Here is a 16,904-nt window from a genome sequence, read left to right on the forward strand (position 1 = left end):
TGTGTACTTATGCACTCGCGCACCTGACCATTGGGCTTCGGCAGCATCTGATTCAAAATGTTTGCACAATGCAGGATAATTCCCCTAACCTGCAATTACCATTCGCAAGCTACAAGCTGCTCTTCGCAGCCCGAACACATGACCGATCTTTGTAGTTTCCACAAGTTCTTTAGCAATCATCCTTAATTCGTGCTAGTTTTTTGGAGATTGGTAATAGTTTTTTTTTTTTTTTTTAAATTATTGCCTGTATGCCATTATATTTTAGAACATTTTCTACGCAGTGAAAGGCTCGACAAAGTTTCAAATCTGTCAACATTTCATCTTCTTAAAGTTTATATAATATCTTAGTTTCCTCAATTCGCCCCCCCATGTTGCTACTTTCACTAGTTCTTTGAATACTATGCAAAATATCGGAATCACTCAGATATTCGGCTACTGTGAACATGTAAACAAGACAGGAGAAATTTACTGGAAGGCATCGATCACTCACTTCTCCGAAAAACATACGCCCATTTGTCGGGGAAAAGAGGAACCACAACACAGGTTTACCAGAGGCTATTATCCATGTCAGGTATCTTCTTAATCCTTTGACTGGCTATGGAAAGCATATTGACTAGCGCGACTTCTTGGAAATTGGCTGCATAAGTTTTACGGACACCACTAACGTTGTGGAACGGTAATCTCTTTCACCCTTAATTCGCGCTTTCTAATTACCTAAAGGCCAGAGGTGAGAACAATACATGCAAAGTTGTCTCTCCTAATTTGTTCGTTATATGGAAATAATTTTTGTTCTACGGAAACTACTGTATTTTAAATGTAATTACCAAGGGGAATTTTAAAAAATTCAGTATAAAGAAATTGGTTAAACAGAGGTCCGACTGTAATTAAATCAAAAATGAAGCAATTTTAAAATACATAACCAATCAATTGCGCCATTAAAATGCTGGGAATGGGGCCCTGTTCGCCCCACTGAGTTTCGGCTCTGGATACTCAATAATTGCGCATTTAGGATTTCATTTGTAAAATAAATGATCGTCTCAACAATGGGCTTGCAAATTTAAAAAAAAAAAAAACAATGGGTTCTCGCGAGCCCATGCCAGCCCACTATAGCTCATTCACCACTGTATGTATCAGATATAAGGATGCAGAGTTCAAATATTGAGAGTGCAAAACATACAGAAAGATCACACAGGAGAGGAAGGGTGTTATGCGCAAAGAACTGAGCAAAAGGGTGTTATGCTCAGTTCAAAAGAACAAACTAACAGTGGATCTAGTCTACATAGGCCATCTACTCTATAGTGCATCATGTTGAGTCAAGTTTGGTGTGATATAAGCACTGGGAAAACAAAAATCAGAGAGTGTGTTAGGGGCCTAATGGCTGTGATGAATATAATGAACAACTATACAGACAAAATATGGACAGGTAAATCAAGAATGTCTTATGATGGCAGATTGTAACTTGGTTACTCCACAAAGACTTTTGTTGTAGAAAAAAAAAACTTTTTTGGCTATAATAAAATAACTTTTTTTCCTTGGACTCAGGGGAGGTACCCATTGACTGGAGATGTGCAAATGTGACCCCAATTCACAAAGGGGGATCAAAGGCTGACACAAGTAATTATAGACCTGTGAGTTTAACTTCTGTTCCCGGAAAATTAATGGAGGCACTGGTGAAAGAAGCACTGCAGGATCATCTAGACAAGACTTCAGTTATAGCTAGGACACAGCATGGTTTTGTTAAGGGGAAGTCTTGCCTGACCAATTTGATTGGATACTATGATGCAGTCACAAAAGAACTGGATGCAGGGAATAACTTTGATATTATATACTTGGATCTTAGAAAGGCTTTTGATACTGTTGCACATGGAAGACTGCTGCACAAATTGGAGCAGTGTGGCATTGGAGGCAAGTTGCTGCTATGGATAAAGGGGTGGTTGAGGGGGAGAAGACAGAGAGTGGTAATCAATGGACACTGCTCATCGTGGACTAATGTTATTAGTGGAGTCCCTCAGGGTTCAGTATTGGGGCCTTTATTGTTTTCTGTATTTATAAATGATATTGATGATGGTATATCAGGCTTAATGTCCAAGTTTGCAGACGATACGAAGGTTGGCAGGGTTGTCAAGGACACTACTGACACTATGCTGCTGCAACAGGATTTGGAAAGGTTGAGCAGATGGGCTTCGAGGTGGCAAATGAAGTTTAACATTGACAAATGTAAAGTACTACATATGGGAAACAGCAACCCCAGAGCAACGTATCAACTCTGTGGTACTACACTGACAGTGGTAGAGAATGAAAGGGACCTGGGGGTGGTGGTGCAGGCAGATATGAAGTTCTCTGAGCAGTGCAGACGAGCTGCAAGAGTAGCTCATGGTGTATTGTCAATGATATATAGGAATTTTTCTAGCAGGGATAAGGAGGTGATTATTCCCTTGTATAAGGCAATGGTCAGGCCACACCTAGAGTACTGTATACAGGCCTGGAGGCCTCATTTCAGGAAGGATGTAGAGCTGCTGGAACGAGTACAGAGAAGGGCAACTAGATTGGTGAATGGGACAAAGGGGTTCTCTTACGAAGAAAGGCTTAAGTTTTGCAAATTACAGTGTCTGGAAACTAGGCACCAGCGGGGTGATCTGATAGAGGTGTACAAAGCCTTGAATGGTTTGAGCATGCTCAATGCTGATGGGATTCTTCCTCTAGCTCAGAAAAATCACCTGAGAGGGCATAAATTCAAATTGAGGAAAGACAGATGTAGGATAGATGTGCGGAAATTTGCCTTTAGCCAGCGGGTGGTTGGTGGGTGGAACAGACTTCCATCCCTTGTCGTGGAAGTTGATAGCCTAAATAAGTTTAAGGCTCAGCTGGACAGGTATTTCGAACGAACAGAGGGGTGAAGTGGAAGTGGTTATTTTTATTTATTTATGTTACTTTTTTTTTTTTTTTTTTTTTTTTTGGCTGATGCTGCATAAGCTTGCTTTCTTGCATCAAATGCCTCTACTAATGCTAATGCTAATGCTAATGCTAATATTGGTTGACTGTTTTCTCCACGTTACATACACTGCCTCTCTAATATTTTCAGCAAGTTAGAGAGGCAATGAGAGAAAGTAATACTCTTGATCTGAGTACCAGCAGTGACTGTTCGTGCATTAAGAATCTACATATAAAAGAACCACTAGAGACAGTGTAGAGTGTATTTAGTGTCAAACGGCACCAGGAGTTTCTCCCATCTCTGCATCCACCAATAGGGACAATGATCACAATGTATTTATGTGGTTTTACTAAAGAAGTCATCGTCATCAGCCATTTTCAATCCACTGCAGGATGAAGGCCCTCCAGCAACTTTCCAGTTCCTTCTGTTTTGTGCAATAGCCATCCATTTACTACCCACAAACTCATGTATTTCAATCTGTCCATCTCTATCATTGTCTTCCAAGTTTTCTTCTAGCTCTTCTTGGGTACCATTCTGTTATTTTCTTAGTCCATCTTCGAGCTATGTATCATGCCCAAGACCATTTTAGTTCTTTAGTTTTGATAAGAATGTCCTTTACTTGAGTTTCCTGCCTAAACCACGTGTTTCTCTTCTTATTTAACAGTCTGATTCCCAATATAATTCGTTCCATTCTTTGCTGTGTAGTTCTCAGCTTCTCCTCCATTCTTTTGGTGAGTGCCCAAGTTTCACTTCCATAGGTCATGGTGAGAGTATACATTGGTTCATTATTTTACGTTTCAAACAAATTGGGATATTGCTCCTCAGTGTGTGACTATATTTCCTGAATGCTATCTAGCTAAAATTTATTCTTCTCTTGACTTACAGCCATTTATCATTATTACAGCTAATGACTTGTCCTAGATAAGTATATGACTCCACCTTTTCAATTACTGCTCCTTCAATCATTAGCATTAGCAGAGGCATATGATGCAAGAAAGCAAGCTTATGCAGCACCAGCCGAAAAAAAAAAAAAAAAAAACCTTCCACTTCACCCCTCCGTTCGTTCGAAATACCTGTCCAGCTCAGCCTTAAATTTATTTAGGCTATCAACTTCCACAACAAGGGATGGAAGTCTGTTCCACCAACCAACCACCGCTAGCTAAAGGCAAATTTCCACACATCTATCCTACATCTGTCTTTCCTCAATTTGAATTTATGCCCTCTCAGGTGATTATTCTGAGCAAGAGGAAGAATCCCATCAGCATTGAGCATGCTCAAACCATTCAAGGCTTTATACACCTCAATCAGATCACCTCGCAGGTGCCTAGTCTCCAGACACTGTAATTTGCAAAACTTAAGTCTTTCTTCATAAGAGCAACCCTTTGTTCCATTCACTAATCATTATATCCCTTTCTGTGGCATACTTGTTCATCATTACTTTTGTTTTAGCCATATTCATCTTTAGTCCAAAATCCTTACTAACTCTGCATAACTGATTAAGATTTTCCTCTAATGCTTTGGGATCATGGCTTATGACCACAATGTCATCTGCAAATCATAAATGGTTTGGGTACTCTCCATTCACATTGACTCCTTTCTGCAACCAGTCTAATTTTCTGAAAGCTTCCTCAAAGGCAGCAGTAAACAACTTCGGAGATATTGTATCTCCTTGTCGAACTCCTTTCTCAATTTTAAATTTCCTGCTGTCTTTGTGTAGTCTAATAAAAGAGGTAGCATTCTAATATATTTTCTTCAAAATCATAATATATGGGGTATCTAAGTCTTGTCTTTCCAGTGCCCAAAACATTGCCTTATGCTGTATGGAGTCAAATGCCTTTTCATAATCCACAAATGCCAGGCATAATGGTGTTTTATATTCATTTGCTTTCTCCATTAGCTGTGATATTACATGAAAGTGATCCATAGTTGAGAATAATATCCTAAAGCCCGCTTGCTCTTTCAGTTGATTCTCATCAAGTATTCTTTCTAATCTGTTAGTAATGACTCTTGTGAACAACTTGTAGATGTGGGATAACAAGCTAATTGGTCTATAATTTCCATTTTCTGATTTATCTCCTTTCTTATGCAGCAAAATTAAGATTGCATTATTCCAATCCTTAAGCGTCACACCTTTTCTAATGCATTTTGTGAAAGAGTCTTGCCAGTTTGTGTCATGTCTCTTCCTCCCAATTTTAACAACTCTACAGTAACTTCGTCTTCTCCCCCCCCCACCCCGGGGCTTTCTGATTCTTCAACGCATGTTCTACCTTATCAGGAAGGATATCAAATATGTCATATTTTTTACTAATTTGGGATCCACCTTCCCCACTGCTGGCATCATTCCCTCGCTCCTTGTATAATTCCCTATAGTAGTCTTCTGCTATTTGAGTTATGTCTTTTCTGCTATTTATAAGTACACCATTGTTATTCTTCAGTTTCAGTTGTCTTTCTGTATTACTGCTCGTGGCTGCTGATTAAGTCCTTTGTTTTCCCTTAATGCTTGTTCTACTTTTCCTGTGTTAAATCATCTAATGTCCTCTCTGAGTCTCTGCATAACGCAGTATACTGAAGTTTCTCCATGTCAATTTTCATGGCTTTTCATAACTCAGTATACTCAATTTTATCCTTCTCAGTGTTTAGCTTGCTCTTCATTTGTCTTTAGTTCACCATGACAAATGTTTCTTGACTAATTTTTTCTTCTTTGGATTTCTTTTTACCTATTAGTTTCTTGGGCTTTATCACTTTCAGAAAGTTGTAATATTCCTCATGGTCCTGAGCAGTCTGCAGAAGCTCAAACTTGTTCTGAAGTTCCAGTACATACTGCTTTTTCTCCTCTTATGTTATCTCAAAGACCTTTGTATTATTTATCGAGTCAGTTTTTTCCTTTCTTTTCTTGCATCTATATCAAGTGTGCATCTTACAATTCTGTGATCACTTCCAACATTTACCTTGTTCAGGTCGGTAACATCATTCACGATATATCTTCTGTTAGTGAGGGTGATGTCGATTTCGTTAGTTGTTAATCCATTTGGGCTCTTCTATGTCCAATTTCTGTTCAACCTTTTCTTGAAAAAAGTGTTCATTACTGACAATACTTGAGATTCTACAAATTCCACAAGTCTTTCACCTCTTTCATTTCTATCACCAATTCAAAATTTCCTATAGTTCCCCTTTCTGCACTGTTTTGTCTCTTTCCAACCTTAGCATTGAAGTCCCCCATAATGATAGTGTAGTGGGTTTTCTGCTCACCTAGAAGACCCTCAATTTCGGTGTACATTTTCTCCACCTCATCATCATCATCAGGGCTCGATAATGGTGCACAAATCATTATAACCTTTAGCTTGTACCTCTTAGAAATCCTGAGCAGTAGTCTTGACATCCTTGGCGATGTACTTTTGAATTCCAAAATGGTGTTTTTTTATATCTTTATGGACCAGAAACCCAACTCCACCTTCACTCCTTTCGCTGTTTCCATTGGTGTACAGCATTTCCACTTGATAAACTTATAAGTGATTCTTTTCTTCTTGTTTCAGCCAAACCGATGATAATCCAATTCACGTTTTCTAATTCCTTTTCCAGCTCTAATATCCTATCTTCACTGATGAGTGATCTTACGTTGTAACAGGCCAAGTTCAGTTTCTGTGCATGGCAGCTTGGTCGTACCCAGAGATTCTTAGCACCCTGTGCTTCCACTCTGATCCTCTTGCTACCGTAAGAGGGGGAGTGAAAGCCGCTGGGGACTGTGCTGTCATGTGCTGGAGAGTTTGGTCTTTTCCTCTTCACTCTGACTAGGCATCTTGAAGAGAACCACTCTACATGTTCGTTGCCACTTAAGTGATGTAACAGGGCTTACCATCGAGAAGGTGTGCACGAGTAGATTTTAGGGAGGCAGGCCAACTGGACTTCTAAATCTTCTGAAATAGAAAGATATTGGATCCATCAGTGTTTTAGACTGAGTGTCTGATAACACACAGAATGCCTATTCCCCTCTATTCGAAAAGGTGGTTACAGTGGTTTTTGACAGTTTTTAAAATTTATTTAGCGGAATCAACTGATGGTACCAACAGCAAATTCTAAATGGGAAGCACTCATGAGGGTAATCATAAATGCATTATGAATGCTTCCAATTCATACTACTGGATAACCTGATGAAACTAGTAGCAGAGAAGAAAAATGAATGGGATGCTAATAAATGCTCAGGAGATATAGAAACCCACAGTAGGTATACACTAGATATAAGCTGCTTTAGATTGCTAATACATTTTATACTAGATTTGCAATCAAGTCATAAAATGAATTAGGCAATCTAATGCATATTATAAAAAATTCTCCCACAAAGAATGCAAAGAAAAGTAGCAGACCTCTTTACTTCTATATACATTAGAAGGAAAAAGATGAATCATGCTGGCCTGCCAGATATTAATGGTATAACAGTTTATGATCCTGCTCTGGTTGCTGACAAAAAAATACATATTGTGAATCTACATTCACACACAAGAAATTTCTTAGGAATATGGATGCTGGAATTATATCAAATTGCAGGGAACTAAATGATTTTGTAATAACTGAAAGAAAATTGGAGGAGAAATTGGTTAAACTAAATTTAAATAAGGTACTTGGATCAGAAGAGATCTATCCAATTATGTTGAGAGAGAGAGAGAGAGAGAGAGAGAGAGAGAGAGAGGGGGGGGGGGGGCAGCAAAAAAAAAAGTAAGCAAACATTTAGCCATAATTATGAGAGCATCCTTGAATTTGATGGAGGGAGGGAGGGTCTCTAAGGACTGAAGATATACAAATGTATCCCCAATTCACAAAGGGGGATCAAAAGCAAAGTGACTAATTACAAATCTGTAAAGTTGACTTTGTTCCAGAGAAAATAATGAAGTCACTGGCTAAAGAAGTAATGCAGGATCATTTTGACAGAAAAAGGCGGCTATACAAATTGGAGGTGTATGGTGTTAGGGGCAAATTACTGCTATGGATAAAGGGATGGCTCAGTGGGAGAGAACAGAGCGATATCAACGGGTGCTACTCTTCTTGGACTAATGTTATTAATGGAGTCCCTGAGGGTGCAGTGCTGGGACCATGTTATTTTAAATATTTATTAACAGTGTTGATGAAGGTATATTAGGCTCGATGCCTAAGTTTACAGTTAACAGCATTTAGCATGAAGTGTTTATGTAGGGTTTTTTTTACACTATTATATCAGTACTATTGGAAGATACGTAATATCCCACAAAGACTCCAATTTTATTGTACAAGTACCATAAGGTTTACAAAAGGCATTTTCAATTAACAAGATAATCTTAAAATAATGTTGTTTAATAGAACTGTTTTAATTCTCTCTGAAATTCATTTTCTGACCCTCTACCTGCTCACAAAAAAAATCTCTAATATATTTATCAGTATAGTAAGAAAAAGCCATAAAAAGAAATAAAAATTTCATATAACAAAGTAAATTCCAAAGCTACTTGTCAATTTACTGGAGATATATTTTAGTTCTGATGTGAAAACTATAAATAATAAGAATATTATATATATTTATGAACGATGAAATTTTTTCTAATAATTGAATAAAGTAATTTATATATAAGTATATATTCTCAGACCACCCACCAAGTCTCTTGATTTTTTTAGAGGACTATCTTAAAAATGGGATTCAAAACAGACATCCGAAAATGACTGATGATCTCAGACTTTTCATTTACAAATAAGGGCACGCTGATTCAACGTAAAAATGCTTGCTGTCTCTGACATTTTGACATCAATATCCAACTTTCATTGGAAGCAATGTGAATAATTATTATTCAAAACACAATATTGTAAAAAGATGTATCTGCGCAACTTTCACATTCTATCTGAAATATGTAAACTGCACCTTATACGAGGTGTGCCAATAAAGTTCCTGGACTGATGCTGTTGTGGTCTTTTCAAACTTTGATGAGTTTGAAAATAAACAGAAGTGGTATGTCGTAGTTCAAACTTCCTTTAACAGATGGTGACATGGAGATTGTCCAGTAGGCTGACAGGGTTACAAGTGACAACCAGTTTTGTTAGTAGCATTAATATTCTGTGTCACAACTTTGCAATGGAGTAAGAAACAAAACTGGTTAAATAAGGAGATGATTCATCAAATTCTGCATGAAGATTTAGGGAAAAGGAAAGTCTGATTAAAAATTTGTGCTGTACAGCCTTGTGGATAAATATAAGCAACAAAGAGTGTCATCACGCAAACTTTATCCAGACCTGTCAAGACAATCCTAATTTCCAAGACTGTATTGTCACTGGAGATGAATGTTGGGTGTTTCAGTATGATCCAGAGACAAAATGTCAGAGCATGCAGAGGACTTCAAAATCATCACCAGAGTCCAAAATGTTTCATTTACTGAAGTCCAGGATGAAGATGATGCTAATTGTGTTTTTCAACAAACAGGGGGTGATTTGCAAGGAATTTGTACCTGAAGGGGGGGGGGGGGGAAGAGCCAATGCTGCATTTTATGTACAGGTGCTTCAAAGACTACTGAAGCATATTTCCCAGATAAAGCCACAATTTCAAAAGAAAAGCAGCTGGTTCTTGTAACACATCAAAGACCCCTCATCCATTCTGCACTTGTTTTGAGGACATTTCTGATGAAACATAGCAGCGTACAGATCAACCATCTGCCCTACACTCCCAATCTAGCACCAGCACACTTCTTAACTCTTTTCCAAGGTGAAACTGCCCTCAAAGGAAAGAGATTTCAAGACATTGAGGATATAAAGAAAAACATAACTGCTGAACTGAACTCTTTGGATGTCTTTGCTAACTCTCAGAAACTTTTAAAATAGGTGGTGATTTTTTCAATCAGGTGGTGATTACTTTGAATAAAAATTAAACCATTTTTGAGCTCCTTCACTTGTAATTTATTGCATCAGTCCAGGAACTTGTGTGTGTGTGTGTGTGTGTGTGTGTGTGTGTGTGTGTGTGTGTGTGTGTGTGTGTGTGTGTGTGTGTGTGTGTGTGTGTGTGTGTGTGCGCACGTAATATATTTTTAAATTTATTAACTGAGGGCATAGTGAGGTCTGGATTTTCCCCTGGCAACAAATTTCAAGTGGAAGTATAAGGCACTCTCCCCATTGGGATCATATTTTCATTAAATATTACAATGCAAACCAGCCTCAAAAACACAATAAATATATACTTGTGTATGTTTATTTAGTGGTGAAATAAATAATAATAAATAAGCATTTAAAAAAATAATTTATAGGACTATGGGATCTGGATGCCATTCAGTTCATTGAATGGTATATTTGTAATCCCAGAATTTTTATACAAGATTTATCAACTATTTATTTAAAACTATAAACAATTCTGATTAGACTGCATGGTAATTTTAATTGTGAACTATATTAATACTTACCTCCTCCACCTGGTGACACAAACTTTATCACCAACAGATAGAGGAATTCTGGGCTCATCACTAAAAGGAGGAGTGAGGCACACACGTATGCCAAGCGAAAAAGGTAACCAAGATCCATTATATGCTTTCACAACAGTGTACTGTCTGGTACGTGATCGCTTCTCTTCCTTTTGTTGCAGCTGCTCAATCTGAAATTAAAGAAATCTTGTAATTACTTTTACAAAGCTAATTCTAATGGTATAAACCAGAGGATCAACTAGCTTTTTATACTAGCTAACCATATTAGATTTTCACCTTGCATGCACAATCATGCATCCCATGTTATGAAAGTGGAAATTTGACAAAAAAAAAAACGTGACAAAAAAAAGGTGCACAGGCACTATTATATAGGCATAACTGTTACACCTTGGATCACATATTTTATTTTTAATGAGAAATACTACTCCACATTTTTCATTACACTGGTCAGTCATGTGTTGCATATATCATGACTAATACATTTCATACTTTTCTCAAAAAAATTAATTGAAAATCAAAATGGATTTTATTCCTATAACAGATAAAAACAAAATTTAAGCTGTAAAGCCATTCTCATAGCTAAAAACTTTGCTTTCAAAAAGCTGCAGATAGGTATTTCTAAGCAGGAAGAAAACAGAGAGAGAGAGAGAGAGAGAGAGAGAGAGAGAGAGAGAGATAGAGAGAGAGAGAGAGAGATTTTTTGAAAAAAAAAAGCAGGAGGTTTTTTAAAGTCCACACTGGATGAGAATTCAAATTTAACTGACAAAATACACATTTTATATTAAAATACAGCCATAAGATTGTTAACCAGTAGATATGCTTTTAAACACTGGCTTACCATTTCTCTACCTATAGATTTCTGTTTGGATTGTCTTTTAGCCATTAACTGATTGACTGCTTCAAGAAAGATGCTATAGCAAACTTTGCACCTCTTCAGAAATGTTGAGTCAAAGTTTTGTTTATAACAATGGCAATGCTTATTTTTTTTTTTTTTTTAAACCTGGTTGAATATTCTCTAACACACAGCACTGATATGAAAAATTATTAAAATTCCAAGAATGACTTGGGATAACTTATTTATATTCAGTGCTTCCTCGTGCATTGTCAGTTCCCTGATAAAGGAGCATACTGTACAGAAATTCTTTCTTCTTTCATAATAGCATACAGTAGCTTCTCATATACAAACAAACAGACCTGATCTGCAAAATATCTGTTTCTTTATTTTCAATGATATTGAGAAGTACTAGAAACTTTAGTTTTTTTTTTTGTAAAATCTGTTTATTTTAATTTGGTTCAAAAATCTTGGTCTCCAAATAATGTTACCAGATGAAGAATTGGTTCTCCAAATATGATTACATTTAAGTTCAAGTTAAATAATAATTTTAACTTAATGCTTTCAACAACCATGTTGGACAAGTTGCTCTCTATGAATTCTGTTAGATGGCCTTTTTGAGGTGGTCTTGGTAATGGAGAACTTTTAAATAAGCATCTCACAATAAAATTGCAGATTTCAAAGAGTCGTCATTTTATAATGCAGTCATTTACATCTGTGCTGGGACCTCATCGGTATTAATAGCAAAAAGATTTTAAACCTAATGTAAAAATTAGCAAATCTTGAGGAAAATTCACTTTAAAGCTTTAAAACTTGTTTTGTTTAGCCATTCAACAAGTTTGATGAAAGATTTTCACAGCAGTTTTAAAAGAGGAAAAAGTGATGCAAGTTTTGTTCATTAATATGATATTAGCATTAGCAAGGGCACATGATGCAAGAAAGCAAGCTTATGTTGTATAGCAGTTTCAATTTCACTTCAATGGCTTTAACATTACAAAACATGTCAGACAGTAATTTACCTTTTCCTTTTTTTTAAGTTTCATATTAAGCCCATTAAGGTATTTGCTTTGTCTACTAGAATACAGAGATATAAGATCCATTTATCATTCAATAACTATGGCACTGATTTATCACTTTTCTCTCATGAAATTTTTTTATTCCAATCATGGGTGAAAAAATATTTTCTAGACTACACTCCCATACTCAAATCATTTTCATGCTGAATAATAGAAAAGATTACCATACTCTGATTCAATGTCTTCTAGAAAATGCTAGAACTAAGAATGCACCAAATTATTGCACTGAACGATATGACAACATCCCTGTAATAACAAGCTATGACACTGTGCTGAGAATTCTTTAAGTATTCAATTGGAAGCTGTTTTGGAATAAATAATTCTTCTACCCTCTTTGTGTGGATTATCCAAAAAGATTATTACATCATTGCTCAGGCTTCCAGATCTCTCTCTCTCTCCTCACCATGAATATCTTTTATTTCCCTTCTCTCCACCCCCCATTCACCATTAGCAATAACACCAACCTTCTATTCTGCTATTATCTGAGAGCTTATGAGTCTGTTAAATAAATAAAAAATATTTCAAGAGATAAGTTGAACTCATCATTAAATCATTAGTTTAAATATGATGGTGATTTAGCTCCTTTGGTAGAAGGATTATATAATGTTTCATATAATCCATAAAGTAAGCGGTAACAATACAATCCAAAACAAAAATGTTTTGGATTGTATTGTTACCGCTTACAATCCAAAACAAAAATGTTTTAGATTGTATTGTTATTGCTTACTTTATACAAAAGGATAATGCATTTAACTGAATCAGCATGATGACATTAGTTAATATTAACGCTATCATGCAGGTGAATACTCTCCCACTTATTTCTTCAATTATATAATGTTATATTCATAGTTACTAGTACAGTCCATTCCGGTTATTTGGGACACATCGGGACTAGTGCATTTTGGCCCGATTAAGCGGTTGCCCCAATTATCCGAAGTTTCACGTAAATAGTTAAAAATACAATGTACCCCCCCCCTTTACAACTGGTTCACTGTAAATGTACAATCAAATCACGTTACGACAAACTCAACATAGTAAACGTATAGTTCACTATACGATATGCAGTAAGCGCCGGTCATTGTGATCACGTTTGTGAACTGAATTTTAATTCTATTAAACAGCAATTCTAATTAGCAAAAATAGGAGGAATATTATCCACAGGCTATAAAAGCAAAGATATATTAAGCACAAATTTACCCTTTATTACCTTACCAATTAAAAAATTAAATGATACATGAAAATTAGAATTAATACGTACTGTAATATGTACATACTAACTAGTTGACCTTTCCGTTCACTGACATTTGTGGTTGGGGGTTAAAATTCAAAACAGTAAAAAGATAAGAAATCAATAACAAAGAACATGGTACACACAAATTGCAAGTAACATGATATGCGCAAGTGAGAACGGAATAACAAGTTACGAATCTTTAGAAATAGGAATGAAGAAAAGATCATGAAAATTAATTTTTTTATATGACTGAAGATTTCATGGAAGTGTAAACACATTTCATCATAATAACCCACAGAATTCCAGCTGTCGGTATTATTGCAAATTCAGTAAGATCGAGTTTACTGTCCTTTTATGTTAGATTATTTTCTGTTAGATTTCACTAACAGAAAAGCCCAATAAATAGGTGACTGTTAATTGTTTTATGGTTGTGACCTCCATAATTTCGACCGAACCACATGGTACCGTCGGAGACAATCGTAGGGTAATCTCCAATGCTGCGGTCTCCTGCCCCGATTAAACGGCATGCTGTCCCAATTAAGAGAAGTAAACTCTGGCTATTTTTGCGATTGGTTTCTGTTTTTTAAGATTTGCCCCAAATAAACGGCTGCCTCGATTAACCGGTGGCCCAAATAACCGGAATCCACTGTATATTCTCAATCTTAAAACCTATGAAAAAAAATGGCAATTTTATATATAGGAATGAAGTAGGTTACTCTCATTTGAGGCTTTTAATCTTTTATCTTCAGGTTTTTTGTAATTATAACCAAGTAAGCAAAACAAAGAGAATACAGAGAAGAAGAGATTGGATGGGAAGGGTTTAACTAGCAAAGAAACTTTTCAATATGTGCAACAATAGTTCTGAAGTCAAAATAAACTACTATAACAAGGCCATGAAAGCTATACTAAACACCATTTTATTTTAAAGCAGAAAAATGTATAACTGTGCATGTTTGTTTCAAAAGACAAATTATTTTGAAATACCCTGAAATAATATTTAAAGATAAATCCTTTCATAAAAATTTAAGAGACAAATTTTATTATATTTGTCAAAATGATATTTCAGTTAATCACACAATTAAGAGCTGGGAGTATTATTACATACTGTTAATGAATACTGGTGACATTCTTTTATTATTGTCCAGGTAAAACCATCTCCTATGGGTTCAAAAAATACTTCTTCAAAGTTTCTCCACCATCCAAGGTTATAAGGATAAAAAAATATTTCTCCTTCTGGTCGGTATCGACTTAATGCCTGCAATATTTAAAACTAACATCAACCATTATAAAATAAAGCTGGAAATGAAATATTTTTAATTTAAACTAACTAAAACAGAGCCTACTGTCATATAAGCAACAGCTCAGGTACTCTAGATCTAGATTTTTCTTGTATTTTATAATAAATAAAATATATAAAATGTGAGAAATACTTAAAATATTTCTCATTTTTAATAATATAAATAAATAATTAAATAAATCAATATTTATCAATATTGATTTATTTCAAGATAGTTTATTTTTTATTTACTTAGTATTTACTAGTTAATGAAACAAAGACACTATTACACCATGCAAAAACTTTGTATAAGTTATTTATTGTAATGTTACCATTTATGAAATGGTAACCAGTCTAACAGACTAGTTACATTTAGGAGTCCTACTGAACCCAGTCATCAGGCCTAAACTATTAAGACAAACACTGCTGGAAACTGAATACAGATATTTCATTAACACTAAATATGTAGGCGCCTCCGTAGCCAGGTGGGAAGGAGCAGCGGTGCGTTAGCACACGCTTCTTGATTAGACCGGGGTTCGAGCCCGTCACCACCAAATATGGAGGATGCGGAAAGGTCAGGGAATGACCACCGCATATCCCGGAGCAATATGGCCTTAGTTGCTAATGCTCCTAAAAACCAAATAACAACAACAACAACTAAATATGTATTAATACTAAAATTTTGGTCCTTGAGGTTGTCACAGACATTCTCTCAGATATGTCAGACAAGCTGTACTTGCTACCTGGGAGTCTAAAATGCTGATGGAACTGATATTTGGGTGACACTCAAGTCAAGTGTACCCAATTTCAGCAAAGTCCTGACGGTCTGTGACAGCCAAATCCTCTGCTTGCACCTTCACGATGGTGGGACCGTTAGTAATCCTGGATATAACCTCCATGCACAAGCACACAGTGGGTGACCATCCAGGTATGAACCAACGTAAGCAGGGGTCAAGGTGTGGCACCAATACATGGAGGAATGCCGCCCCTCTGTGTTACCAGGCAGTGATAGTTGGTAGGTTACTCTCATCAACCTGTGCAATACCACCACTTTGCTTATTGGAGGCTTGAAGTGGTGGAACCCATGTTTAATCTCTAGAGCTAAGTTCTGGTCAACCCTTCCCTATCTCTTCCATCATGCAGTATGATTGATGACTTTTGAGGTTATGACAAACATCGTGGTGAGATCCAATCTTCCTTACATTTCGAGAGTACAGCTCTATAATGGTGTTTGCAGGCCGGTCACTAGTTAGTACACCGGACCGAACCTATTGGTAACTCTCTAGGAGGCTTCCGGATAAGCTAGTGTATAATCTTGCTAACTCTACTCTGCCAGATAGTGACAGGAGGGAGTCCAAGTAGTGTGTATGTGGGGTCATTGTCGAGGCCACGTTATGTCAAGGATCTGGGTACATTCTTACCATGTGTACACCATATCCAAAAATTTCATTACTTCATATATTATGTCCCACCCACTTTTTCTTACTATTGAATACACCATGAATTGCCAAACTAATAGAGTAAGCTTATCTGCAAAAAGATCTAAACCTTCCAAACACTTCCTAATTCATTTAACAAATATACGTGGTCTCAATTCTAATCTCAACAAGGTCCGTTTCCACTTGCAGTCTGCCACACCCCATACTTTTTCTGACAGAATCTCAGTTATCGGTTGATTCATCTACTGCTCATCTCAGTTGCCCAAATTATTCGCTGTATGATTCCTTTCAACTAAGGTGGTACTTGTGCGTATGTCCGTTCCGATATTCCCTGTCAAAGACTTGGTAATTTCGAATCTCCTATCTTTGATCTTCTCTGACTTAAAATCTCTCTATCTCATTGTGTCAAATTCATCTGTTGTCTCTACCGTTCTCCCAACTCCACTAATCACTTGGAGCTCTTTGACTTCCTCTCTTTGCAACTTGAATTTCTCCAGTCCAAATTTCCTAACAGTGAGGTAATTTTCCTTACTGATTTTAATGTTCACAACTCCAGCTGGCTTCCGTTTTCTAAACATACCGACCCAGCTGGTCGAGATGCTGAGGCTTTTGCAATTACTAATGACCACAGATTGTTCATTTACCTACAAGAATACCGGACAATCCTAACCATACAACCAACACGCCTGATCTTTTTCAC

At 36.5% G+C, this 16,904-nt stretch overlaps 1 protein-coding gene across 3 annotated transcripts in view; it reads right to left on the reverse strand.

Moving 5' to 3' along the window:
* Window positions 1–16,904, reverse strand: part of LOC150089706 (palmitoyltransferase ZDHHC6) — a 181,053-nt gene that overhangs the window by 60,592 nt on the left and 103,557 nt on the right. For all 3 annotated transcript variants that reach the window (XM_090368746.1, XM_090368743.1, XM_090368745.1), the window contains 2 exons: window positions 14,595–14,744; window positions 10,333–10,520 (listed from right to left, as the gene is read on the reverse strand). In XM_090368746.1, coding sequence (XP_090224872.1) covers window positions 10,333–10,520; window positions 14,595–14,744 — 338 coding nt within the window. The remainder of the gene's footprint in view (window positions 1–10,332; window positions 10,521–14,594; window positions 14,745–16,904) is intronic.

This window comes from Mastigoproctus giganteus, chromosome 2 (genome assembly GCF_048544385.1).
Source record: "Mastigoproctus giganteus isolate SK-2022 chromosome 2, ASM4854438v1, whole genome shotgun sequence".
Classification (NCBI taxonomy): domain Eukaryota; kingdom Metazoa; phylum Arthropoda; class Arachnida; order Uropygi; family Thelyphonidae; genus Mastigoproctus; species Mastigoproctus giganteus.